At 36.7% G+C, this 25,966-nt stretch overlaps 4 protein-coding genes across 7 annotated transcripts; all 4 read right to left on the bottom strand.

Annotated features, from left to right (window-relative positions):
- Positions 1–802: 802 nt before the first annotated feature.
- On the bottom strand, positions 803–10,234 carry LOC140773403 (guanosine nucleotide diphosphate dissociation inhibitor 1-like). 2 transcript variants are annotated; one of them, XM_073115935.1, is made up of 14 exons: positions 10,080–10,234; positions 8,635–9,704; positions 6,336–6,398; positions 6,044–6,127; positions 4,847–4,954; positions 4,535–4,707; positions 3,283–3,394; positions 3,090–3,170; positions 2,934–2,996; positions 2,680–2,781; positions 2,331–2,455; positions 2,016–2,226; positions 1,875–1,949; positions 803–1,168 (listed from the first exon to the last, which is right to left on the bottom strand). In XM_073115935.1, exons 3-14 carry the CDS (start codon positions 6,387–6,389, stop codon positions 1,118–1,120), a joined length of 1,239 nt encoding a protein of 412 aa, XP_072972036.1. In that variant the 5' UTR covers positions 6,390–6,398; positions 8,635–9,704; positions 10,080–10,234; the 3' UTR covers positions 803–1,117. The 2 variants fall into 2 exon arrangements, with proteins under 2 accessions (XP_072972036.1, XP_072972035.1); XM_073115934.1 differs by lacking the exons at positions 8,635–9,704; positions 10,080–10,234 and adding an exon at positions 7,438–7,869.
- A 1,470-nt stretch (positions 10,235–11,704) lies between these two features.
- LOC140774547 (desiccation-related protein At2g46140) lies at positions 11,705–15,594 on the bottom strand. 2 transcript variants are annotated; one of them, XM_073117585.1, is made up of 3 exons: positions 15,436–15,594; positions 13,393–14,318; positions 11,705–11,958 (listed from the first exon to the last, which is right to left on the bottom strand). In XM_073117585.1, exons 2-3 carry the CDS (start codon positions 14,314–14,316, stop codon positions 11,953–11,955), a joined length of 930 nt encoding a protein of 309 aa, XP_072973686.1. In that variant the 5' UTR covers positions 14,317–14,318; positions 15,436–15,594; the 3' UTR covers positions 11,705–11,952. The 2 variants fall into 2 exon arrangements, with proteins under 2 accessions (XP_072973686.1, XP_072973687.1); XM_073117586.1 differs by lacking the exon at positions 15,436–15,594 and adding an exon at positions 15,180–15,405.
- Positions 15,595–16,049: 455 nt separating this feature from the next.
- On the bottom strand, positions 16,050–20,486 carry LOC140773084 (uncharacterized). Its single transcript, XM_073115447.1, has 4 exons — positions 20,426–20,486; positions 19,513–19,590; positions 17,455–17,559; positions 16,050–16,312 (listed from the first exon to the last, which is right to left on the bottom strand). Exons 2-4 carry the CDS (start codon positions 19,579–19,581, stop codon positions 16,271–16,273), a joined length of 216 nt encoding a protein of 71 aa, XP_072971548.1. The 5' UTR covers positions 19,582–19,590; positions 20,426–20,486; the 3' UTR covers positions 16,050–16,270.
- LOC140773078 (uncharacterized) lies at positions 17,525–25,831 on the bottom strand. 2 transcript variants are annotated; one of them, XR_012106405.1, is made up of 8 exons: positions 25,640–25,831; positions 25,432–25,568; positions 23,996–24,354; positions 23,194–23,290; positions 22,828–23,115; positions 21,450–22,443; positions 19,513–19,590; positions 17,525–17,559 (listed from the first exon to the last, which is right to left on the bottom strand). XR_012106405.1 is itself a non-coding variant. In XM_073115436.1 (6 exons), exons 1-6 carry the CDS (start codon positions 25,782–25,784, stop codon positions 21,451–21,453), a joined length of 2,019 nt encoding a protein of 672 aa, XP_072971537.1. In that variant the 5' UTR covers positions 25,785–25,831; the 3' UTR covers positions 21,233–21,450. The 2 variants fall into 2 exon arrangements, 1 of the variants encoding a protein (XP_072971537.1); XM_073115436.1 differs by lacking the exons at positions 17,525–17,559; positions 19,513–19,590 and having other exon boundaries at positions 21,233–22,443.
- Between the last annotated feature and the right edge of the window lie 135 nt (positions 25,832–25,966).

Raw genomic sequence — 25,966 nt, 5'->3', positions numbered from 1 at the left:
AGTGGGTTAATACATTTGTTGAAAGAGTTCAAATTGCGATACTAAGTTCTTCTTTGTGGATGATAAGTAAATCCTTCGTGATAAAAAACCGAAATATCCTGGGTGAACTTTTTGAGTAGAATGGAGTTTATTATGAACTTTTTTAGAGAGCCAAGTGTAAATAAACACCCTTCTTATGAAGCATATTTTGCTGTTCTTCAGCCTTACTTCAATGTGCAAGTAGTTTCACATTGTTTTGTTAGCTACGAATATGTTGTCATTAGACATTAGTTTCTGGATGCTCACCATTCCCTTTGTTGTTCTGTTTGGATTTTAGCAGTGGATTTGTTGGATTACTCATTTCTTAATTTTGACACACAAAGACTTCTTTTTCGTATATGCTATTTTTCATCCATTTCTTTGAATATAAAATTTTACGCATTTAATCATATCTTTCATATTTGGTCAACATAATTCTTCCTATAATTTTGTTCTTTCAAGTTTCGAACATCAGTCGTTATCGCCATGCCCATGCCGGATATTATCCCCACGGCCATTTGACCTTTTCAATAACTTTTATCGACCACTATACTGGTAGACAAGTATACAAGAGATGAACAGGTCTTGCTGTTGGACTTCAATGTAAAGGCTGTTGACATTTCAGCAGTTACTTCCAAGATAACTCTAGTCCTCAAACTGGAAGGTGGTCCTGAGGACTGCCATTGTCAACATCCTTATCACGACTCACCTGTTTACTAGTAAGCCACACACGAGTAGTTTCTATACTTCAGAGGCAGATTGTTAATCCACAACAAACTTCAAGGAGAAGAAATTTGTAACTGATTATTTAATCCAAGAAGAACTGGATTGTACATGGGAAAAAAACATAAGAAGAACATGTAAGCATAAATTGACCTTGAAACCACATTCCATTCCATCATACTCTTTGGCAAAAATTAAGCAAAATGTTTCGATGCATAGTATATCATGTTGGTATGTTAACTCGAAAATGACAGCAGCAGTAAAAAGATGATCCAGAAAGCATGGGAATTAAATACGATGGATTTTCATGTGACCCACTTCAGCTACTTCATGGACATCTGATTTAGACTTTTAAGAACATGAGACAAATCCTTTCTCATTCTTCAGCAGCACTAGCAGCACTTAGATCCACGCTCAGATCAACGGTCTGCTAGAAGATTTAACCAAGAGTTAAAGCTCAATATTTGGCATAGAATAGATCATAAAGTAAAGCTGAAGAAGGTTTTAAAACAAGTGGTGAAAGGGCCCAATGAAATGAACCAGCAATTCATTGGTGACCAAGAGTTTTTCTAAGATAATACAAAAGTTTAAAAGTAATTTATGGATCACTAATATGAAGGAATGTAAAGCAACAAGTGAGACAGTAGAATTGAGATTCATAAAAATATCTGAGGGAAAAAAGCAAAAGATATTATAAATAGTAAATGTGCTCATAAATGGCTTAAAGTATCTTCCTTGTTAAAACTGTTGATCTGACAATGAGATCAGTGATAATGTTGTACAAGTTTGAAGATAAGACAAATAAGCATTAGAAAGATATAAATCAAACAGCTTACGATTGCACCATTACCTGGAAGTAAATAATTATGCAAGTAAAGTTAAAACGTGTTATGCCTCTAGCTAGATGATGTGGATCATTCAAAATATGAGCCATATGCATCAGATATATAGCAATATAAAGAAATATCTTCAGCTAGTATACCCTAGTACTATAATTGCATAAGAAACATCTGTACAACCAAAATACTATTAAATAAAAGGGTATGTTACCCTGCCCTTTTGGCAACAGAAGTCATAGTATGAAAAGAGTGACAATGAACAAAATAGCAGCTGAAAATTAGACAAAACGTTACCTTTCCAGTAATCATGGTATACATAGAAAGCACATCTGTAACAGTAGACTCAAAATGTGTTGTAGCATCATAACTCTGCAAACAGAAATTGACAATTAGTACCTGCAAAATATGAGCATATAGATGACTGTTCAGACTTACTGTTGAGATGAAGCAATTATCCAAAGAGGGCTCATTGACTGGTTCAAATCTATCGTATGTTTCATAGAATAACTCATCCACTGGACCAAGAAGATCAATCCCAGCCTTTAGTTCTCTCTCTGGATGATCGGTTTCAGCTTCAGTCGAGACAAATGCAATGAACTTCCCCTTTGGCGCAACATTGTGAGAATAAGAGCAGCAGAAAAGATACCTGATATATAGGAGTAACAAGGTAAAATACATAAGACATAAACAGAGCAAAAACAGCAATATGAGTTATAAAAGTTCTTATGTGATTTAATGAAGAAAGCTTACATGTCTGACTTGCGTCCAAGTTGTTTTTGTGGCAATATGACCTGAACTGAGTGAGACTCATCGGTATTTGGGATGGGGTGGCTCATTATTGCAATTGCTCTTGCAACTTTTCCAACCTTCCTAACCTAAAGTCCAATATAATAAAATTTCTCAATGGGTGCTACTGAATGCTCCTAGCAAATCTATCATCAAATCCCTGGACTAAAAGGAAGGTTCTCAAATGTGAATAGAAACAAAGAGCAGCAGCATATAGTGAGATAATGTCAAAAAGAAGAGAAAATCTGTAGGACCACTACTTAGATCTTAGGTGAATTATATAGTCCAAGATGCCCATACTTGATGAATTTACCTTGTTTGGTAAGTAGGAAGGGTCACAGACAACTTTTCTGCATTTAGCAGTTTCCCCTTCTGATGTCACACCACATGCTTTTCCTTCCATATCAAATTCCACCTGCCATGAGTCAAATAATAAGAATAGGTACAAATAAACAGGAGGACTGAGCAAAATTATTACCGACTATTTTAGCCGCAGTATACAAATGCATCTGTAACTTATCGAAAATAAGCATGATGAATGAGAATTTCTAAAAGTGATAAGGCTACCTTGCACTCTGGCTTGTTTAACATGTATGTCCCGCCATAAACAGCACTAAGGCGTGCAAAAGCCTGTCTTTCCAGAAAATAACTCAATTTATACAGAAAAAATCTCTTACAAAATCTACAATGAAGGAAGAGGATATAAATTTAAACATGGCCAACCTGTGGTAGCTCTCCTAACCCATATAATGGGTAAATGTATGGTGACCCTCCTTGGAAACGAGCAAGAGATTCCGCATAAAGCTGTCATCAATGTAATTGAAAACAAATTTAGCAGCATTTTCAGCATACATTTTTTGAAAGAAGAAATTAATAAATATAGAATCATCTACAAACTCTTGGCAAAAAGACTTGCCTTCATTCTTTTGACCGTGTCAAGCGCAGGTTCATGTAGATAGCGATCATCTCTATGAAGAGCCAATGCATGGCCAATAAAGTCTATTGTGTTATCATCCAAACCATATTTTCTGAAAGAAGGTAACAAGAAGTAGAACTGATCCGTCAGTCAAGACTCATGAAAAAAGCTACTGGAAAGAGATTGCACTATCAGAAATAAACATTATGCTTACAAGAGAACCTTCTGGACAAACAGAACCGCTATATTCTGTTATACTGATATATTTCAAGCAAGATATCCCAAATGTATAAACTAAGTCAAAATCATGCAAATTCTGAAACAAGTGAAATTCAAAAAATAAAAAACTTAATTCTGACTACAAGGACAAAAAAAGAATCAAGCTAGAGGCATTTAAATTTCAATCTAGTAGTTGATCAATGCTCATTTTTGTCATAGCATCGCCATATCATTTGTGCAGCAGAAATTACGGCTACTCTTATGTGCTCTGTGCATCTAATATTCATCCGAATATTATACTATCTCCCAGAAGCCGCAATATAAAACAGGGTACTTTCAGTCCATAATGTAGGGCCCATGAATATATCAACCAAAATCAGCTTTTTAAGGTATTACAGAAAAAAGGAAAATGACTATCCCCTTGGTGAGATGCTTTATGTTGGCCATTCCTTCTCCATTAAAAAAAAATAGTGAACGTATACAAATATCGACTCCAGAACATGGTCATCATGTGCCCTTAACAACCAGTGAGCCTATGTTGGGACTTAAGTCCAACCAGGCAAATGCATGAAGCTTCCAAACACCTTCCATAACTCACAAATCTATATACATGTGCTCTTGTCATTGCAAGAAAGCAAGATACTGAAGCCAAAGAACTTAGTACATCAACTATCCTCTTGGCGTACTCCATTGTGCAGCACTTAATCCTTAGAATCCTGCATTACTATTTTGCTTATCTAACATCTTGACAGTAATATAGCACCGTACCACTTTCACAGGCATCAATTGAGTCACCCAATTTGAGTTGATAATGCTGCCAAATAAACATTCAACTAACACCTTTCTCTTTGTATGCAGTTGAAATTATACTTCAAGGTCAAGAGCAAGAAAAGTGCTCAATATAAACCAACAAACATCAGGCAATGAAAATGGATATTCTGTAGAAATGACACAAAGATAGTATCATATCATAAACAAGAAAAAAAATTCCTTAAAACTCATAAGGAAATAACCAATAGTAAGGGGTACCCACGAGATCAGCTCTTTAGTAGTCACTCTTGTAAGGTCCAATCCTTCATGAGTTTTTGGATCACTTTCGTTATAATTTTGAACATAAATAAAGAACTTCCTAGCTCGGCGTTTCTCAAATAATCCCATCAATGGAGATTTGAGAGCCTCCATATCTGTGGCAGGAACCTTGTGAACCTGCCGAAGTATGATAGAAGAAGGCAGGAACATAAAAGTCATTAAATGCCGAAAACTCACAAACCAATAGAGGAAGGAAAAATACAAGTTAGTATTCATGGTAATAAATGAGAAAGCAAAGAAAAAATAAAATACATACCTTCCCTTTGTTAAACACGTAGCCTCCATCTACAGCTTTAAAACTCAGGTACTTTGTAACATCGGTATGAATAAGGACACGAACTAGTGTACCGTTTGCCATCATGAACTAACCAGAGGAACATCATCTTGTGAGTACATAATACAAGAATCCACAGGATATAGTAGGAAAGTTCATCTGAAAGGTCCCTAAAAAGGGAACAGCAGAAAGCATGGGCTCTATGTAGAACACAACAAAGATTTTGGAAATTTTAAAAGTTATCAGCCATAGAGTGAGTAGGTTAATGCAGAAAAAAATCTTACACCTAGTCATAAAAAAGAATCAATTCGCTTATTATGTTTATATATAGAAATCTGCAAGTAATTGTAGAATAACTATATCTAATTTCCCACAAGAATGAAAGAAGAGGAAGTAATAATAAGTGACAAAGTAAGACAGCACTGTTACACAGCAACAAATCTGGGTGTATCTTCAGAAAAGGTTGGCTCTTTAAAACAAGTAGAAGAATATTTTACACACCAAAAAATTAGTACCACAAGGAGGAGGCAGATCAGTGGTCCTCCTTTGCTTAGTCAGGTTCACCAGCTAGCTAAAAAGTTTTCAACAAACTAAAAGAATTACTGTGTTGCAGCTTTAATAGTCACATTATTTTTCACAAATCAAGAATCTGGACACTCTCAAACCATTCTGATATAATTTGCACAAGAAATCGTCATTAAAGAGCTATCTCAACAAGGTAATCATAAATAGCAAAGTTATTTGAAGCCAACATGCCAACACATCTGGAGAGAACTTTAAAATGAACCATGGAATATGAGAGTAAACTCACTTCAGGACAAAAGTTATAATATTCACATTTCATGCAATATACCAGAAAACTGGAAAAGTTTAAAATATTTTGGTAGAACACTGCAAGTGTGTCACATATCATCATGACAAACTAATTTACAATCTTATCCAGAAAAAAAGAATAGGGATATACACTAGGATGTCTAGGATAAAGGCCCAAAAAGTGCTGTTTATTTTATTACAGCCTCACTTCAGACGTCTCATATTTCTAATATGATCATGATACAGTAGTTTGACAGAGAATAACTTGGTGGAATGTCTTGTGTATCACTAGGTGAACAAGCTTATGTTGTAAAGCTGAGGAATCATGAAAACAAGTCTGGAAAATGAAGATGTACATGAACTTACTTTTGGGATCATGTCCACGTTATAGTCTCTGCTTGGCCCCAAATTTGCTGGAGGTTTATCATCACCCCTAAATCTTTTCCACAGCTGTACAAGAAAAGGAATTTTAGACAACAATGAACGGTATAGGTGTATCCCTCAAGTAAATATCTCATCAAAATCTATTAAAAAAAGAAAAGAAAACCAAACTAATAGAATATTACAGTTTGAATATTTAATGGGCGACATATTAATACTGATAATCCAAGAAGTTCAACCCACAGTTTAACCATACAAAATGATTGAAGTTTCTTGCCTGGATGAGATTTAGTGAGGTTGACTCTCCTCCATAGTAATCATTCCTATCCATATGCAAGACCTGAAAGTATTGCAAGGATCCTTTAGCAAACAATACAATAACTTTTAATATCATCAGCTGAGTAGTTTCAAAAGCAAATAAATATTAAATATTATGGGTACTCAGCAGAAGAAGATACAGTTTTATATATTATACAGCTTCTTAACAATGTCTGTTGGTCTTGAAATTTGAAAAAACAACATAATAAATATTTCATCAAATTTTATAAGGAAATTAAATAAGAAGACAGCAGATGTGCAAATTATTAGTTCTAAAACAGCTATCTATTAGGAATGATCATTCATCTTATTTGAAATTATTTTCATAAACAAAATGAATCAAAAGAAAAACAATTCATTCAAGGAAATATGGTCTCAATATATGAGGATTATTAGCATCAAACAAATCAATCTCGAGATATTGAGCAAAAGGAATGTCAAAGAAAAGCTAGGAAAACCAAAAGCAAAATCATTGACTTCCACCCACTCTATAGTTATTATAACATATTAATTATCATGCCAGTTCCAAGAGCATGTAATCCTATACCACAAATAAGTAATATGAACTGCAAAAAGAAGTCAAACCAGAATTTGATTTCTATCTCCAAATTTTACAATAACAAATATCGGAGGTTCTCTCGAAATACATAGTGGAAAGGGCTGGCCATAATTTAAATGCAGATCACTGACGACCAGAAAAACTAGAAAATCTAGAATAGAACTAATAAAAGAAAAAGAAAAAACAATTCACATTACACACCAAGATCCAACCGTCGGAGGCTATTATAGTTATTACACATTATGATCACCAATTCTTCATCTAAACTAAGCAGAACCCAATGCGATTTCCAAGATCCGATCCTAAAGGGCCCTTTCTCACAAGAAACCCGACATTTTAACACCGAACACCATCAATCGCGTACGATCCATGGACAACCCAATACCCAATTCCGATTGTTCGAACCGCATCACAACTACAATTTCCGTACGCCCCAAACTTAAACCTAAAGCAAGAGATCGAAATGGATCCAAGCAATGCACAGATCGGATCGAGACTAGACCTTGAGGCCATCGACGGATAGAAGGCCACTCAGGATGCACTCCTTAAGCCCCGTTCCGAGCACTATCACGTCATACTCTTCATCCATGGCGAGACCAAATCACGGATTGATCTCAGACAAGCGAGAGATATGTAGAAAGCAAGGGCTAGAGAGAGAAAGAGAGAAAGATGCTAGCTTTGTTTTAAAATAGAGGAAGAGGTGGAAGAGAGAGAGAGAGAGAGAGAGAGAGAGAGAGAGAGAGAGAGAGAGAGAGAGAGAGGAGTGGAGGAATAATGGGGGAGAAGAATCCTTTAAAGCAAAAGAAGAGTTGGATAATATATTTGGTAAAAGGGATAGAGACGAGAGAGGAAGGGAAACGGTTCGGGTTAACATTGGATTCGGCGAACTCGGCGACATCTTCGGTAACGCTGCCGACTTCTATATCTCAATATGTATGAAATAAATATGAAAAAAAACACCCAATTATTTACATTTTGAACAAGTAATTTTTTTCATTGATTTAATCTTAGAGTGAATGACTTCATTCAGGAAAATTGTCTTTAAAACATTCAGATGAATAATTTGTTGGCCTAATTAGCTGTTGATATCATATGGGAGGATCTTCTGGTGAAGAGATAGGATAACTAATTTGCAAATCTCTTCCTTCTTCCATCAGACTGAATTGAATGCTCCCCAGGAGCCAAGTTTTTGGTATGAGTGGCTTCAAATCTAATTTTGGATGAAAGAAAACAGTTACCTATTTTTAGATCCAACAGTAGTAGTTAACATTAGCAAATTATTGGTGCAGCTGCTGCTTCTTTTCAGACAAATGAGAATCTAACTGTGTCCCAATTAAATCGATGCCGCCGTCGAGATTCGAACTCCGAAACACTAACAGCCAGCTGAATTGTTTTTTTGCTGCTGTTATTGTAAATTCTCTGATACTGATATTTTAAAAAAAAAAAAAAACAAAGAAAAAGAGAGTACAACAGAGGAGAATCTTTCTATGAATTCAAATTCTATAGCCTATGGACCACTGTCCTTTTTAAAATAGTTTGAAACTATACAACAATGACAAATTTTGGTTGAGGACAACACATTCCATCTGAAATGTAAATGCTACCTTGACTTCAAATCATGCCAACAAACTGGTTGATTAAATTGAGCGTTGTTAGTCACAAGTTGTAATGTTAAGAAAAAAAAAGAAACACCTCTTACCTTCTTGAAGATGCTTCTTGCTGACTACAATACAGTGATTAGGATAAATAGATTTCCCTTGTCAATGGTTTATAGGATCCCAATCAACAGGCAACTGTCCATAGCTCACTTATAGCTTATGTGAAAGTTTTGCTCAACTTTCTTGTCATCAAAAGTTTTAATTCTTTGCAAAACAAAAGAACAAACAGAATTAGAGAAGCATGCAGTCATCTGGAGAACACAAACTTTATGATATAATTATGCTCTTCAGTTCTTCAAGGCTGAAGGATGTGCAGACTTATCATAGGAACAGGCAATCAGTAGTAGTAGATCATGATGCTGATACTTTTAAGTAAGAAGACAACAATGTATTCATTTAGTAGAAAGAAGAAAAGATAATGACACTTCACTTATCTTATCTGGAATGGAAATTTGTGAACTCCTTACAAGTAAGAGGAAGCAATATATTGGACATCCGACGGCATAAGGGCGAAGATCAACAGCACAACAAGCATGCCTAATGGAAGCAATAGTAAATAGTATGGTGGGGGAGGCAAAGGGGGCAAAATTAATGGAAGAACCAGCAGCAACGCCGTAAGAAAGACGAGTACCAGAAACGATTCAATGCTGAAATAGGTTGGTGAAAAAGAATAATTATTTCCTCCTGGGTCTGGCCTCCTTTGATCTGTGTTTAGTTTCTTAGCTAAAGGAGTCCTTGCTCTGCCTTCCATCAGTACACCACTATGAGAGCTTGCAAAGCAATCAGGCCTTCTTACAGTATCAAATTGCTTACTGGAGCACTTTCCTAATCAAAGCTAGCTTGAGATATAACAACGTTCTCGAGGTTCTGACAATCTCAAATGGACAGTGGTAGTCTTCAGTGCAAGAGTTCAAGAGATCTAGTCCTCAAGTTGCAAACTTAGATCTGAAATGAAATGCTAGTATCCTTGAGGTGCAACTTATAGAATAGGCTCCAGCTTCTAGTTTTGCACATCAAAACCAAAAGGGTCTTTAGATTCAGACGAGTTCAGAAACAACTCCCCACTCAAGCAAATGGCATGAAGGCCTGACCTTGAATTCCAACCTTCAACCTGCCAAAACAATAGAAGCTTTCAGATTGATGCTCTACAATAGATTTAAACGTTCAAGACTCAACATAAGAGCATGCATGTCCAAGATGAGGAGCAAGTACATATCAAATTGCAGGGTCAACAAGAAATGGAAATGGGTCCTAACAATTACAGATATCATCAAGCAGGCACAGAGTACACCTCAACAAGCAAGCAAATTCCATTTGGGAAAGCCAGAATCAATAAAAATGAAACGAAAGGAGACAGTGCAGGAAATTAAAAACAAATCACTTCTCAAAGCAAACATAGTCTACATCATGATCACATAGGCAGGCCTCATATGCTGATATTGGATCTTGGAGAAAATACTATTAATAACATGAAATCAAGCACTACCTGGCTTACTTCTTTGGAATCCAAATCCAGAGAACAACAAGAAGAAAGTCATGTGAGGCTAAGAGGGGAGAGTAAAAGAAAAGGAGAGCACATTGATTCTTGTTGTGCCTTACTGCTCCGGGATTTGTTGGGTCTGTTTGTCTGGGCAAAAGTGTCCACTAATTAGTAAACAACATATTCTATTTTCACATGGTCCCGTTAAGTTGGGGGCAGAGCTGTCCAATATCTCAAGGTCCCTCATCCCATCGTACACTGTCCACTTCACCTGCAAATTTGCAACAATGCAAGTATCTTTCTTTGCAAGGTATTCAACCACTGAGGAAGCTCATCAATGCATGCTACCACTTTGTTAAGAAGAAATTAATCTTTTTCTTTCTTTCACGTACTCTGTAGATAGATAAATACATCTTAGAGGAGCCTAGAGGATACTATGCAAGTTGAGTTTTTGACCCAAACGGGGGCTCCTGTGGAAGTTTTACCATTTTGTACATTGATAGTTATATGTATAGTATCTATCAATAGTGCACAAGCATAATTGTTGTACGGTTTTTTAAAAAATTCAAACTAAAATACTGAGACCATTTGGTGCAGAAATATTGCACCAAATGGTAGGATATATATTTGGAATTGCTTACCCACTAATTTGTGACTTTATACAGTTCTTTTTTTTTTCCCTTTTAATCTTTGAGCTATGTGTTCGACGACTTTAAACTAGACACGTAATGCACCTGATTTTATATTTAAAGTTCGAGATAAATTATATATATATATATATGATGAACCTCTTTTGCTATATGTATTCTTGGATTTAAGATATTCTGGAATAGTATTACAACGACGTGCTTCACAATTATTACCGGGGGGGGGGGGGGGGGGGGGGGGATAAAATAATCTTGATGAGATCGTAATCGCGTCAATGTCATTATAAATAGTGGGGCAAAAACGTGCTTCACAAACTATGGATGGAAATGCCAAGCTGGGAATTTATAGATAACAACAAATGTTATGGAGTACATGCATGGCCTATCAATATCATCTTCCAATGGCCAAGATATCTTGTCAGATTATGCGTGCATTATACATTGAATGTAAACATAAAATGTATGCAAGTGGGTCAGCTGGCACATTGCTTGATGCAATTGATCTCCTGAGATTTCTCTCTCTCTCTCTCTCGCTCTACAAATAGTGAAATCTAACTGCATTCAAATGACGTAAAATTGCTATCTGTATGATTAAAAAAAGTGATCGAAATGATTTTCTCACATAGCTTATGCTGACATTAAAAGGACAAGCACTATTATATGAATTGAACTCGGAAAAGGAGAAGAAGATGTCTATTGGCACACAGAATTGTGCTAAAAGCTCGTACAGTAATCCAAACAAATTTCTGGGCTGATCCAAAAAGAGCACAAAATCTGAGATGGAATTAAGAGAGGTGATCTTGTTGCATTTTGTTAACAGATGTTAATCACAAGCACTTATTCGAATATCACAAGATATTAAATTAAGTTTATGCAATTCTAGCAAATTTTCAGCTCGCTTGAAAAATGATGCATAAACTCTTCGACAGTTATCGGAGGTGAGTCAAGCCTCTAGAGGATTGGCCACCCCTTGTGCAGCAAAAATTAGTTCAAGTATTAATATAACTAAATAAAAAGGCAATCACAGTCCAATCAAATCCGAACTTGCTCTGCATAAAGGACAAACTGCTCTAGCAGCATAGTACAGAGCAAGATATTCGACATGGTTCTAAATAACAAGCCATCTAAATCCAAATTCAGAGATGGAACAAAATAAACTTGATTATATGTCTTGCCAAGCCTAGTATAAATGGCTCTCGCAATCTTTTCAGCATTTTGAGGTGATAAGCACTTCAATCCTGCAGAAAGTTCGAAAGAACAGTCATCAATGAATAACAAGGTAAGATTAAAAAAAAAAGAGTAGCCTATAATGTGGCGATTTCTGGAAGAAGCAAACCAAACAAACAATTAAAAGATGCACAGAAATGGGTTAAGAATCGGAGCACTAATTATATTACTAACTTTTACTAGGAAGAGTAAAAAAAGGAGAGGAAAATATGAGATAGTGCACCAAGTACTGGCTGACATTTGCTGGGTTCAGATAGTTTTGAATATAACAGCTAGTTCTGTCAGAATTCTACATTCAACAAATAAACCTGGAAAGAATTGACTTTTCTACAAAGAGAGTAGTTACTGCATTTTATTTCACTTTCTAATCAATTCTTACTGATGTAAATCATAAGAGAATAAGAAAAGGGAGAATACAGACATAGTCAATAAAGGCTGTAGGCCAGGCAAACCTGGACTAGATGCCTGCATTAGAGGTGATCAATGGAATGATCAATATTTCAATATCTGACATAAAACTAGAGGGAGTTCTTGCACATAGTACTACACAAAATTATTCACAATGGCATGGGTCACTGGGTCTTTTCAAATTAAGCGGTTTATTATGCTACCAAAAATTTTGGCTGAAGGATGGGTTACAATTTGATGTTTTATCTGGTCTGTGATGCTCAGGCTACATTTAGATGAACTGATTAAAAGAAGTACATATTACCTCTTTGATGAGTCCATTTGGATGAATTATTGTGATTTAACTTGTAGATGGAAAAAAAGAGAGCAACAATACATGACTTCAGAAATCATGAGGCAGAACTATCTTCGTGGTGATAAAAACTATATCCTAGGTTGCTAAAAAAAAAAAGAATTCAAACATGCAGCAAATCAGCAATTCTAATGTGCTTTTTTTTAGTTTTTCATTAAATGGTAAACGAATGTTCATCCAGTAGGAGAAAGCCACCAGGAAAAATAGAGAACCCAATAAAGTTACCAGATAAATATCTTCTGAAGGAGTTCAGTTATCTAAAAAGTGAAGGGATCCTAGTTAAGTTGACACTTTTCTATATAATTTGTAAACCTTATTAGGCCCAGATCCAGACCTGTCAGACCAGATGTTTATACTCCAAACGAGAGCATGAACTGATGAGTTAGATCCGGCATTGGTTTCACCCTGATCTAGCTACATCACTTTATTCAACAAGAAATTAAGATGAATAATTAACTAGCGGTCTACCAGAGCTACATCTGATTCATAATTCTAAAACATTTCATCAATGTATTAATACCATAATACTTTTCTACATTTTAATTCATTAATACTATGTTAGTAGTTCACTCAAAAGTATGATTCATCATATAGAGTGCTCTTAAAAGAAAATAATTCGTAAGTGTACAAGCAAGGTTAATGGAATTGAACCAGTAACCAAGGGGAATAAGAAAAGCTAGGATACCTCATCATCATCATCATCATCATCTTTCTTGAGACGAGTGGTTCCACCCTCTTTGCTGATAGGTAATTTCATTCTTCCAAAAGGAGTATCCACATCAACATTGCCTTTCATGGTATAACCAGTACCCTTCCCCCTGATCATATCCCAGAGAGCAGATCCAAATTCCTTTGGCTTAAAAGAGATAGGAATTTTCATGAGAGAAATTCCATTTTTTTCTATTTTTGTAGATTCAGTGAGCTCAGCAGATCCAATGCTCACGTCAGCGAGCCAGATTTCATAGTCCAATGCATTGAGTCCAAGGTCAAAGTCATTCTTATTCTCTAATTTCACATGGAGTATTGCAGTTGTTTCTTCAAAAGAGAATTTACTGAATTTTATCTTCTCAACATCCACATCTGGTTTGTATGGCACAGGAATCTCACCAGTCTTCTCTAAAGGCAAGGTGATCCTTCCAATGATTGGAACATCTATGATGAGGGCAACTCTGATTTTATATGGAATGATGCTTCCAGGCTTGATATCTTGGTATGTGTCCTTGATGTCATCATAAATAAGTAATATGGGTATGTTGATGGTCTCTGAACCATGAGCATGTATTGTTCCTGCATCAGGGATCAATCCAGACACAAGCTTTCTCCCATCACTTTCTACTAGATAGTCCATGTCAACTAGAGGGATAGGGACGGGATTGGGATTTGTTATGAGAATGTCAACAACAATCTCTGCCTTGTGAAGATTGATATGGGGAATGTGGACTCCACTAACATCTGCAGTTGGTTTTCCAAAACCTATCGCCCCCTCAATCTTCTCACCGATGTCATGGATAAAATCCTTAACCTTCTCCATGAATCCCCCTTCATTCGTGTCATCCTCCTCTTTCTCCACTTTCCTTTCCACTACTTTTGGGTTGTCAGAGGATGCCATTCCTAACAATAAAAGTAAGGTTTTAGCAATATCAACATACAATTAAATGATTATCAGGATAATTTCCAAAAGAACTCACTGTGTGATGAAATTACATAAATTCTCAGATTCAATTACCCAATGATGATGAACAAAGAAGATCTTTGTCTTTTTCAGAAAGATACATGATCACAAGCAAAGTGTCATAAGTAGAGAATACTAAATCTGAGGAAAAATGTTTTAATTTGGCAGAAGAGCACAAGAACTTATGAACAGACAATAATTTTGTAAGTTGCATACTATACAGAAGATGGGCTAAAGAGAAACATATTTTTCATTTTATCTATGGAAGCAGAAGCTTGCTCAGAGGGAAAATGTAAGAAAGGGCTTTACTTGACATAAGAATTAAGAATTAATATAAAGGAGGAACAGACTGGCATAGGGCTTTTCCTAAAAACTGTCACAACATCGCTAAATATTCCAGAGATAATAAAATTGTTAACAAGAAAATAGTAAGAAAAATCAGAAGACAATTTGACCTTGAGAACTGTTAAATAAGAGAGTTCACTTTTTACAGCATTGCCCAGCAAGATGGTTCTTGCACAGAAATAGAAGATCTGAGAGTAGTAATAAACAAATGGATAACATATGCATGAATCCCCATATATTTCCTGCCGGCATTTGCGATCAAAGACTAAATACCACCGGATAGATGGATAAGAATTTAAAAATCTTAAAATAATTACTTCAATTGCTCATCTTGTGATTAAAGCACCACAGATTGAAAGAAATAGAAAACTAGCTTAAAAATTTCAACAAAGTACTAACAAAACAAGGCTATAGAACTATATAAACACCAGATCGCAGCGAAAAAGATCATTTACAGGTTCGACTGAGAACTCTAAGTACTCCAAGGCTACATATCCCGGAAACAAAGCGATCGTGCCTATAGATCAAGCCTATTGAGATCAAGCCTATAGATCAAGGCAACAACCAATGTATCATCTCAAACGAAGGTTTTAACGTTTTAAGACACCAGAGTCAGATCCGAATGAGTTCAAAAAGAGATCGGCTACCACCCTTCTTGATCTAAAGAGTTTGATCGCAAGAGAAGGAGAATAAGAGGATCTGAGTTCATACCTCAGCAGAGCAAAGACCGATCGATGAGATCGATTATGAGTGCGCTGCAGTGTCGGTCGGGGAACCGTGGGCGGTGGAGGAGAGGAAAGCGATCTTGCCGGGTTATTATACTCCAATCTGGGAGCGATCATCGAGTTGCCACGTATACGATTATGGGTTCGTTTCTCTGGTAAATTATATTATCTTGTCGAATGAAATGTCGTTGACTTTCTCAAGGAGCTGCCAAGTAATCTAATGGAGCAAATTTCTTGCATCTGGTCCTGCAATGAATCCACTACTTGGACGGCACCGGAAAGGAGCTCTGTAAAATTATACTTCACACCCTATATATTCACAAATTGAAGTCTCCAATAAAAACGGAATATTCCAACTGATTTTCTAAAAATAACCTCTTTTTTCCCTCAAGACATACATTAAAAACGGAAAGATACTAGCAATTGGAAAGAAAAGAGGATTTTTTTCAAAGCAATCAAATTTGATTCTAACGACACAATCCCATTTTAGATACCTATCTGTCAACTGCAGTTAACAACTGCAGTTAACCTGAAATATTAGTTTGAGTCAAATCCAAAATATAAGGATCGAAATATAGATATAAAAAATTAACAAAGGTGTGAACAGTAATTTCCTCTATAGAATTAGTTAAAAATATACTACTGTGACCAGAAAATATGTCTGGGTGTACATGAAAGACTTGATTGCAAGCCAAATTATACAAGCTGCACTTTTCATTAATCATACAGCATCAACCGAAGCGAAAAAAAAAAACAAAAGGAATGTTCTGATGAAGTTCTACAAGATATCATATGGCACATTATGTTGAGTCAAGATCCACTTAGTAACCCTTATTCCCTCGTATCCGCGCTCTCATATCAACCTGTTACACAAAACAAGTAGTTTAGAATGATGCAATGGAATAAGAAATTTATTTACAAAGAAACGGCTGAAGAACGCATTTAGCTTTCTATTCTCTTCAACTGAATATTTCAACAAAGAAGTTGGAGTAGCCAAGATAGAAATTACACTGGAAATAGCGATGTAGGTCAGTATGCTATGATGGGAGAAGGGGAATGTCTTGTTACACCAAATTTACTTTGACATTAGAAGTCAGCAGGAAAATGATCATTGATCTCAGGGGGGAAAGAGTGACCATTGGGTCTCACAAAGAACGGTCATTGTAGAAAAAAATATTTTGACACTCTTCGAGCTATGCCAAACAATTCCAAGCTAAGAGAAGTTCAAGAATTATCTCTTCTGATAAAATACTGCCCATAAAACTCTTACGAAAACAATTTTTGAAAGAGCTGACTGAAATGCATGTCAAACTCAAAACGCCAAGTTTACTAGCGATGGCTAATGTGACTGATATTTCTCATTCAATAGTGAGATCGTTACATGTCGATTTTTCACAGGTCAACAGTAAGTGAGGTACAATGGAAAGCCTGTCAATTAGGTTGTCAACTGTCTACTGCATGTGCAGTGGTACGCATTTTGTCAACTGTTCATAAGTGTGTGACCGGGACAACAAGGTAGGGTTGGTCTGAATCTGGATTCTGACCCAAGGTAATAGGTTATAAAGTTTGAAACAGGATGGATTTGGATTAGATCCATGCAGGAGTCAAATCCAAGCCAACAACTTTTCAGATAATATCTCAAGGTCTTAAACATGATCACTACCTATTATGCAGAATCAGTTCCAGAATATCCAACAACATTATCTAGCATTCTGGTCACCTGGCTAATAGGCAAGATTTTGGGTTCAGAGCTAAGTTTACTGAGTCGGTTGATAGTTTATTGGAGTTCACGACTCACCTAAAACAAGGAGTCATGGTGTAGTTTTCTATTGGAATGTGTGGCTTTTAGCTTTCAAGAATCTTACAGTGAAAGCAAAATAGGAAGTTGATTATGGTGTTACCTGTCAATGGAAAGAGGCGTCCACTAATTACCATATGCAGATGATAGTATAAATTCCAGGAAATATCATGGAATTATATAAAGCAATTAAGGACAAAGACATGCCTGGCCTCTCTTGCAGTTGAAGTATGTTTCTCTAAGGCCAACACATTCACTAGATATGCAAGGTACCTTCTCTCCTGCACATTCCCTGTATGGTCTATTCTGAACCTGAATAAACAATAACATAAGTTAGAAAAACAGAGTATGAATTCGATTTAATTGTCTGATTATAAGGTAGCTCTTGTTGGCTTTTCATCCTTCATATGGCAAATGCATATAAGAATATAAAACTTGTCATTTTTTCTAGTTTGGCCATTTGAATAGCAGAAACTATAAATGATTAAATACTGATGCATGAAATCAAATACCTCAAGTTGCCAATATTCTTTACATATCATTATTTGCATCTTATAGACTAAGATACATATGAACAGCTGATTTGCGCATACATCCCAAAAAGGGATTTAAAATAGTCTACAACATAATTTGGAAAAACAGCTGAAACCAATCTGTTGCAGCAGAATCCGATTCGAAACAAGGCTTGATACTAGAAAAATAATTAAAATTGAGACTGAAACATAGTTTCAACCGAAATAGGTCTATGTCAGGTGAAACGGGTGATTTGAGTCGAGGTTCAAAAATTAGAAATCAGGATCAGAATCGGTTAGTTAATCTTAATGAATTTCAAATGATCTAGTAGGTTTTTTTGCTCGTAAATTGTTGTTGCAAAAGAAATAAGATGAAGAGAGAGATCTCGCTCTTTACTACTACAATAGTATTAAAAGGAGGTTTAAAGAGTTGGAGAGAAAGAAAAAAAAAATAGGAAAATAAAAGAGAATAAATCACTAATTCAAGTTCACCGGAGTGCAAAATAGTCAAAGGAGCTTGCCAAATAAGTTCATCAAATTGTGAGAGGTGAGAGGAGAGTGTGTGAGAGAAATAGAGTAAAAGTTGAAGATATTTAAAGAAGGTAGCTAGAGACATTAATTATCGGTGTCCCATGTCAGATCAATTTAAGATCCAACCTGATGGCTAGTTTCAGCTGGTACAGCCAATATGACCAAAACTGATCGATATCAAACAGAAACCAATCACCTGATTGATTTCGAGTCAAGATTAGAATCGACCAAAACTAGGATCTATAATTAAAATCCAAAATGGGTTTGTTTTGACTTAAATCATGTCAAACAAGTCTACGGGCCTGTTATAACATCTATAACCTATTAGCCAAAACCTAATTGGCTTAATCTCATGTGAAACAAGTATGCGGATCTGTTTTAACATCTATAACCCATTCGCCCAAATCCAATTGGCTTAAACTCATGGGAAACAAGTATGCAGATCTATTTTGCATCAACAACCTATTCGCCGAAACTCAATTGATTTAAACTCTTATAAAACAAATATGTGGATCTACTTTTGCATTCACAACCCATTAGCCCAGACCCAATTGATTTAAACTCTTGTTTGGCAGCATCCAAGATGTGGAACCCTTTTTTTTTGTCTTTTTCATTAATTTTCAATTATCATCATCTCCTCCTTTAAGTCCTTTCCAATTCCAATCATCTCCTTCCTTGCACATGAATTAAAGAGAGCTTTAGAGCCATTAAAAGCTCTCAACTCTGATGAAAGAAGCTCAATTTGTAGGGATAATTGATTTGTGTCTTTGTAATATGTGAGTAGTAGATTTTTTTTTGTGATCTGTCTTTAATTCTGTAATTTTTGAAATGTTATGATATTTTTCTTAATTTTTCTGTTGGTTTTTAGAATTTTCTAGAGCTTTTTTTTAATAAAAAAACCAAAACTCCGAAAAAGACTAAACTCTGAAATGTTGTGGTGTTTTTAGGAACCAAAATGAAACTTCGAACCATGGTCTACAAACTACAATTAACATGTTAGCAATATCATATTCAATCTAATGAAGCTTAGAAAAAAAAAAACAAGAAAACTAATTAAATCTAAGACAACTAGATACTCCTCTGTCTATCTAAATCAACCACAAATAGATTGAATCATAAGGTTTAAGAATGCCAAACTAAAGAGGCAATCTTATAAAGCCCAACAAAAGAAAGAAAACAAAAGGAAGTTGAAAAAAGATGAACAGATCGTGACAATTAATACCTTAACGCAGTCGGTCTCGCTGAGGCATTTGACAAGCTCCAAGGCCAGGCCCTTGCAAGACTTTGACATCTTTCTCTTCTACACACACACACAGAGTCAATAAGTTATTTGGGCAAACTAGGATGTTATATAATGACGAGTGAAATGAATTGGATACGAGTCTCCCACTATGGACATAGATATTAGATGAATAACACTATTTAAAATTATACCGTAACTAAATGGATATGGATTTTTTTTATATTTTTTGACAAAAGGCAGTGTTGCTCAGTTTCAAAATGGATATGGATATAAATATATGGTTGAATCTTAAAGGATAGGGATACAAATCAAATACATATCAGATCTTAACCGAATCCAGATTGTATGAATTAACATATAAGTAAAGACGTCAAAGGATGAGCACTTTATTTTCCAAGGCATCTATCCACTCTCCAGGATACTACAATAATGGAGGTGAGGATATAACAATGCCAGCTCAGCAAAACAACTAAATATCTCTTTCAGTAGTAGTAAAAGAGAGGGGGAAAGAAGAGTTCATAAATCTTTTAAGTTCATGTAACATGTAACTCTGCAACTAGATTTAATGTACAATCCCATTATCTTTTACAATCTAACAACAAAACTAAGGATCAACTCATTATGTCTTAAAAGCTACATGAGGCAGATAACAGTAAATGGCGACTCTAAACAATGTCAAGCTTTGATGAACAGAGATGAAAGAACATAGCCTTTCATATTTATAAAAATGGCCTCCATTCGAGGATACGTTGGATTTATGGAGCCCACCACCTCGGACTAAAAAATTTAACAGGAAAATCACTCAGTAGAATTCAATTTTTCAAGTGAATGTTGTAGTACAAAAGTATTTACAGGGAATTCAAAGGTCCTAACTTTAGACTCATTCTCATACCTTGTCCGTAAAACAATGTTGGCGTAAAACTTCGGCCTCGTCTCCTTATCCGATCTCGCGCCGCCGCAAACCCTATCGAGGGCGAAGCGGAGGAGGAATCCAATCAAATCGAGACGGGAAGCTAAGGGAGAAGAGGGGAGGGGAGGAGATCTTGTCGACGGCGGAGGAGGGTAGGAGGCGGTGGTAGAGGGCGGCGGCGAGAGGAGAGAGACGGTGAAGAGGGTAAAAGACGGAGATGGCTGACGGAGGGAGGGGCTTTGTCAAATGGAAGTTGGCAGGGTTCGTGGTAGTGGGACGGGTCGGGTTGGATCAGTCGGGTCGGGTCGGGTCGGGTTGTAGAGTTATTGGATTAGTTATATTTTTTTATCTTTTTTGACGGTGTTAATAAAAAATATTAAATAATTATCTTATCATAAGCTCTTCTCTTTTTCTTTCTTCTAAACTAAGTGTGCAATAATAGTCTCTATAGGATCTAAAATTAATCATATGACATTTACATGCCATTTTTCAATGGATAAATAACAAAAAGGTACTAGTGGGATCGATGTGTCACTAAATATAATATATGTGAGAATAAATAATAGTTCAAAGGTCTGGTGTAATTATCTCTTAATCTCAACTATTTTTCTCTAATATATTATTAATTCGTCTATTAGAATAAAATGCAGGACTGAGTACTGAGTTAAATTCCATTCACATTGAGATGAATTTATCGAGGTTTGCATCAGAGAAATGTAAACTTTTGTCATGCAGTCACCGAAAAAAGTCTCTAGTTGCTATTGCATGATGGCTTCGCAATGCAACAAGTGTCAAAATCCAATTCCAGACTTCTAAATTCACATCACCTGTGTTCATATAGATAAACAAAAGGGGAGATGCAAAGAGCAACGTTGGTAATTGGCCAGGCAGTACGACATTATCATTCTCCGCTCCTCAAAAATCAGAATTTAACAGGCAAGGGTCACAGTCCATAAAAATGAGAAAATTTTGTAACTTAAAAGGCACGAGTTGTTGTTTGTCCAACCTTAAGATCTAGACTTCTTCCTTGACTTCCCGGAAGCCTTGGACTGCTCACTATTTCCTGCACCTTTGGAAGAGCTTGCATTACCTTGGCTTGATTTTGAACCAGGAGCACCACTGGCGGAACCGGCACTTTGTGATGAGGCGTCATGCTTTTCCCTAGCCACAGCTCCCTGAGAACCCCTCACCTGAGCCCTCTTATCCTTCCTCTTCGGACGATAACTGGATCTTTCTCTCTTTGGTAACCACCTCTCAGGGTCTGGAGGTGGCCCTGGGTTTGCCCGATCGAAGCCCTTTGGGTACCTGGGCTTCCGCTTTCTCTTCTTTGCCTTCGTCTTCTTTACTTCTTCAGAGATTTCTACCTTCATATGTGTTCCTTCAACATGCTTTGCACCAGATGTCTTCTCTAGGCTCTCTACATTGATTCCTTTCAGACCTGGCAATGGCCTCAGTTGCTTCTCATACTGCTCAGCTCTCTCTATATCTGTCCTTGCAGCAGTGGTTACAAGACCAACCAAAGCCTCGATATTTCCTTGCCTCTTCACAAGCTCTTCATATAATTGAGAGGCCTCTTCCTCGTGACCATGCTTGAGCTTAAAAGCAGCAGCCTCTTGCATGATCACATCAAGTTTACTATCTTCAGTCATGGCATTCTTCCACCATCTGATTGCCGAGTCCAAGACTGCAGCAGCACTGCTAAAGTCTCCCAGACGCTCTCTTAGAGACACTAAGGTGGCAACTGTAGCAGGCATGTGTTGGATGTCAGGGATCTTTGATAAGCAATCAGCAGAAATCTGAAAATGACCGGCAGCAGCAGCAATTTGAGCTTGTGCAAGAAGGACCGGCTTGGTTTTATCAGGGTATTTATCAGCATACTGACTAAGTACTTCCTCGGCTTTTGAAACCTTCTTTTCTCTCACAAGGACTGCAGCCTGAAGCAGAACAGGTGTTAAACTGTCCGGAAACATCTCTGGAAGTGCAGACACCAGCTCTTGAGCCTGCAAGATATCAAACCCATCACTATATGCATCATCAGTATGGAGGATCCCCAACACTGCCAAACTTTAAGATTTCAGGTCAATTTTCAACAGGAAAAGAATGTTTTGCAGGATCAAACTATAAGATATGATATAACATTTGCAATATTTTCCAGAAAATATTGAGCTGCTAACACTTTTAGATAACTATCAGTATTAATAATTTACTATTTCAAAGTATTAACAATTCAGAAGTTTACCAATTTTCACTTTAAATTCGGACTAATGAGGCTTCAAAATGAATCATTTAATTGTAATATGCACAATCAGAAAAAAAAAGGAGCATGCAACTATTAAGATATCAATTCTTTTGGGAAGAAAAGGATGAGCTGATTTTATTTTAACCTGATCAATCTTATTTGTTTGAAGAAGCAACAGCACACGGTTGCAAAAGAGAGCCTCCTTTTGCCTTGTGAATAGTTTAAAATCGAGACCATTAGCAAGCTGGAAGTGCTTTGCAACACCAGTTTTTACTATTAGCTTATCAAACTTCCTCAGACTATCTGAAACATCTTTTGTGCTCTTCAGTGCAACAAGGTTATTTGTTGCCACAGCAAGTGATGAAGCATCTGCCAGGTTTCTGTTTATGATGCCAATATATGCCTCAGTTGATTCTTGAGTGTGTCCCATTAACTGAAAGAAAGAAAAGAAGGACTACATCAACGGCCAAGGAGTCATGTCCTTACACTCAAATTTGAGATTTCTACTTACCTGACGAACATATGATAGCTGGACAACTATTGGAGCTAGCTCGATCTCTATCTCATCATCAGCATAGTCCTCCTCCATTAACATTTCCTGACCAATTCTGCATAAAGCACAATTGCATAAGTAAGAACCAAAAATGGATGTTAGTTTGATAGTTATTATGATTAACTACAAATCCAATTATGTGAGCCATCATTCCATGCTATTCGGATTTTGTCATATACCTTATATCAAGAAAAATAATAGCTGTATTAGTGTCTTTACAAACATGACCATAGTAGCACACCAAGTCTGGTCTCAGTTTAAACATGATGTGGAGTAGAAATAATTGAATCACTCAACCTATTTGTTACTGGATAAATGATGATTATTCTGCGATACTAACTTTTAGTAAATTTTGTATCACAAAACTTTCCACTATACAAGCTAAGCATGACACTAAGATTAAATCATCGAGTTTTCTCACATTTCTCAAGCTAGGATTTTTTGGTAGTAGCTAGTGATGGCTGTGGATCAATACACAAGATGTGAAACCCAAGTATTAGCATATGCATCCACATACATTCTCAGTTATGTTCTATCCACAGGTAAGAAGTTCACTTATATCCTTGTAAATAAAAAATCCACTAACTAATTGCCTATTGCATATCCCCAGTGGATTTCACATTGAGGCTCTTATTTTACTGCAGTAATTAGACATGCACTTCTACATTAGTAAAAGCAAGTTTACAAGCTAGAAACTTACAAAGTTTTCTAGTTCACAAATAGTCTAAAAGTAAACATTTCAGTTCACAGAAATGCTCACCTTCGAGCTGAAAGTAATTGTTCTTCAGCTTCTGCATATTTTTTCTTTTCAATCAAAGAGCAGGCAGTGTTGTAAGCCAGCTCAAAACTGCTGGAAGCTTTGACTTTGAGTGCATTCATTGTTCCTTCAACTTCAGAAGCTCTTCCAGCGGCAATCAGAGCAGCAATAATGTTTGTCTTCAGATCTAAAGAATCAATCTTGAAGCGCTGAAGCTTGTCATAGCTATCCACGCATGCACTCATTCTTCCCAATCGGTAAAGAATCTGAGACTCCAATTGCAGAACCATAGGGTCTCTTTCTTGGCCATCTAAGGAATCCAATGCCTCGTGCAGCTTGTTCTGCCTATACAAGCAATAGGCCTAAATGTAGAAGAAAGATAGAGTAAGACACAAAAGAATCTTGGCCAGAAAAAATGATTACATCAACTTATGTTTGGTAGAACGCAAAGTAGAACATTTGGATAATAAGTTAACGTATCAGAAATCATCATACACATACCTCTGTCTCTAAGTACAACAATTAATTAAGTTAAATTATAAACATCTGCAAAGGAAGTACTGGCAGTGACTAGGAGTGAAAGACTATACTCGATTGTAAGAATTGTCAATAGTTACATCTATGAATCCTTCTTTCAAAAGATCCATCTATATAGTATTATTTCCAGAGTGTAGGAGAACTTAAATTTCAGCTAGAGAAGTATATAGCTTCTCTGAAGTTGCGTATAATCAGATAATAATGTCCCTTCACACTCTCCAATATTTGCACATAAATTCCAATTATATGACCAAAAAATTTGAACTGGTATCAAAGAGTTCTTCAATAATCATAAGCTTTATTTGGGATTTTGGGCAAAGATAAGATTAATCCATAGCAAAGAATATCTGGATTTGGGAGAGATCACTCTCCACATTAATGGCTGCGAGACCATTTAAAGTGGCAGCAAGTCCATCTATATATGAACAGGCTAGATAGTTCCAATAACTATAGAAACTATATGGTAACAATAGGCAATGAAGGAAATATCAAGATTTAACAAGGCTTCAAATCAAACAGGATGAAGAAAGTATATCACCATATCGAAAAAGAAGATAACCACCAAAACATTGAAAAGATAAGACATGGAAGGAAAGGGCAATATGCAAAACAATTGTAAACTCTCATACTTCCGTTTTCTTCCATATGGTTTCAAAAGGATAGAGCAAATCTAACAACTAAACATCTCAGCAAATTAATCCAGCAACAGGGCCAAAGAATTATAGGTGACTTCCAAACTCACACACGACCTAGAACCACTTAGACATCAAACGATGCATGAACAAACGCATGTAACAAATCCAACTCCTATAAATCCCTAACAAATTCAGCTCACCAACAGAGAAAATTTCAGATCTCTGCCAATGTGAATGCAAAATCAAAATCAACCAAACGACCCGTACCTTATAGAATCTAAGATCGATTGGGAGTTTCTCGGCCGCTTGGATCGCGGCGAGGGCCTTGTCGATCGCATCCGACTTGATCAAAGCGACGACCTTGCAGCGCACGGCGTCCTCATCCGCGGGAGCAACAGCGAGGACTACAGAAAACACGGCGTGAGAGAGAGAGAGAGAGAGAATATAATGGGAAAGAGAGGCCATGAGACGTTACCTTGGTCGGCGACCTTGACGGCTTGGTCGTACTCTAAGCTTTGAGCATGACGGTGGAGGGCGGAGAAGAGGTCTTCCAGGGGAGGCGATTGGGAGGCGGGAGGTGGAGGAGAGAGTTTCGGTTTCTCCTTGGGCTTCGGCGCCATGAGAGAGAGAGAGAGAGAGAGAGAGAGAGAGAGAGAGCGTTAGGGCGAGGGGAAGAGTAATTTAGATCTATTGGTATCCCGGCCGGAGTGTTGATTTTAGCTTGAGCCTGATCGGCTTGAGGACGCTAGTTATCGGCTCAGTTTCGGATTGGCTTGGCTTGGCTTGGCTTGGCTTGGCTCGG

The sequence above is a fragment of the Typha angustifolia genome, chromosome 13 (assembly GCF_048772165.1).
Source record: "Typha angustifolia cultivar Huaian chromosome 13, ASM4877216v1, whole genome shotgun sequence".
NCBI lineage: Eukaryota > Viridiplantae > Streptophyta > Magnoliopsida > Poales > Typhaceae > Typha > Typha angustifolia.
The sequence above is the reverse complement of the archived record's forward strand: the minus strand, read 5'-3'. Positions and strand labels throughout refer to the sequence as shown.

What these genes read in the sequence shown, in the direction of transcription:
- LOC140773084 (XM_073115447.1), bottom strand. Translation starts at nt 19,581, where the DNA reads ATGTCAAAGTCTTGCAAGGGCCTGGCCTTGGAGCTTGTCAAATGCCTC. An exon ending in GCGAGACCGACTGCGTTAAG is followed by an intron (nt 17,560 to 19,512) that starts GTATTAATTGTC and finishes TTGTTTATTCAG; the next exon opens with GTTCAGAATAGACCATACAG. An exon ending in TCAACTGCAAGAGAGGCCAG is followed by an intron (nt 16,313 to 17,454) that starts GCATGTCTTTGT and finishes TTTGTGTAACAG; the next exon opens with GTTGATATGAGAGCGCGGAT.
- LOC140773403 (XM_073115934.1), bottom strand. Translation starts at nt 7,524, where the DNA reads ATGGATGAAGAGTATGACGTGATAGTGCTCGGAACGGGGCTTAAGGAG. An exon ending in ACGTGTTTAACAAAGGGAAG is followed by an intron (nt 4,708 to 4,846) that starts GTATGTATTTTA and finishes ATACTTCGGCAG; the next exon opens with GTTCACAAGGTTCCTGCCAC. An exon ending in CTTCCTACTTACCAAACAAG is followed by an intron (nt 2,456 to 2,679) that starts GTAAATTCATCA and finishes ATTGGACTTTAG; the next exon opens with GTTAGGAAGGTTGGAAAAGT.
- LOC140774547 (XM_073117585.1), bottom strand. Translation starts at nt 14,316, where the DNA reads ATGGCATCCTCTGACAACCCAAAAGTAGTGGAAAGGAAAGTGGAGAAA.
- LOC140773078 (XM_073115436.1), bottom strand. Translation starts at nt 25,784, where the DNA reads ATGGCGCCGAAGCCCAAGGAGAAACCGAAACTCTCTCCTCCACCTCCC. An exon ending in CGTCAAGGTCGCCGACCAAG is followed by an intron (nt 25,569 to 25,639) that starts GTAACGTCTCAT and finishes TGTTTTCTGTAG; the next exon opens with TCCTCGCTGTTGCTCCCGCG. An exon ending in AAACAAATAAGATTGATCAG is followed by an intron (nt 22,444 to 22,827) that starts GTTAAAATAAAA and finishes GATATCTTGCAG; the next exon opens with GCTCAAGAGCTGGTGTCTGC.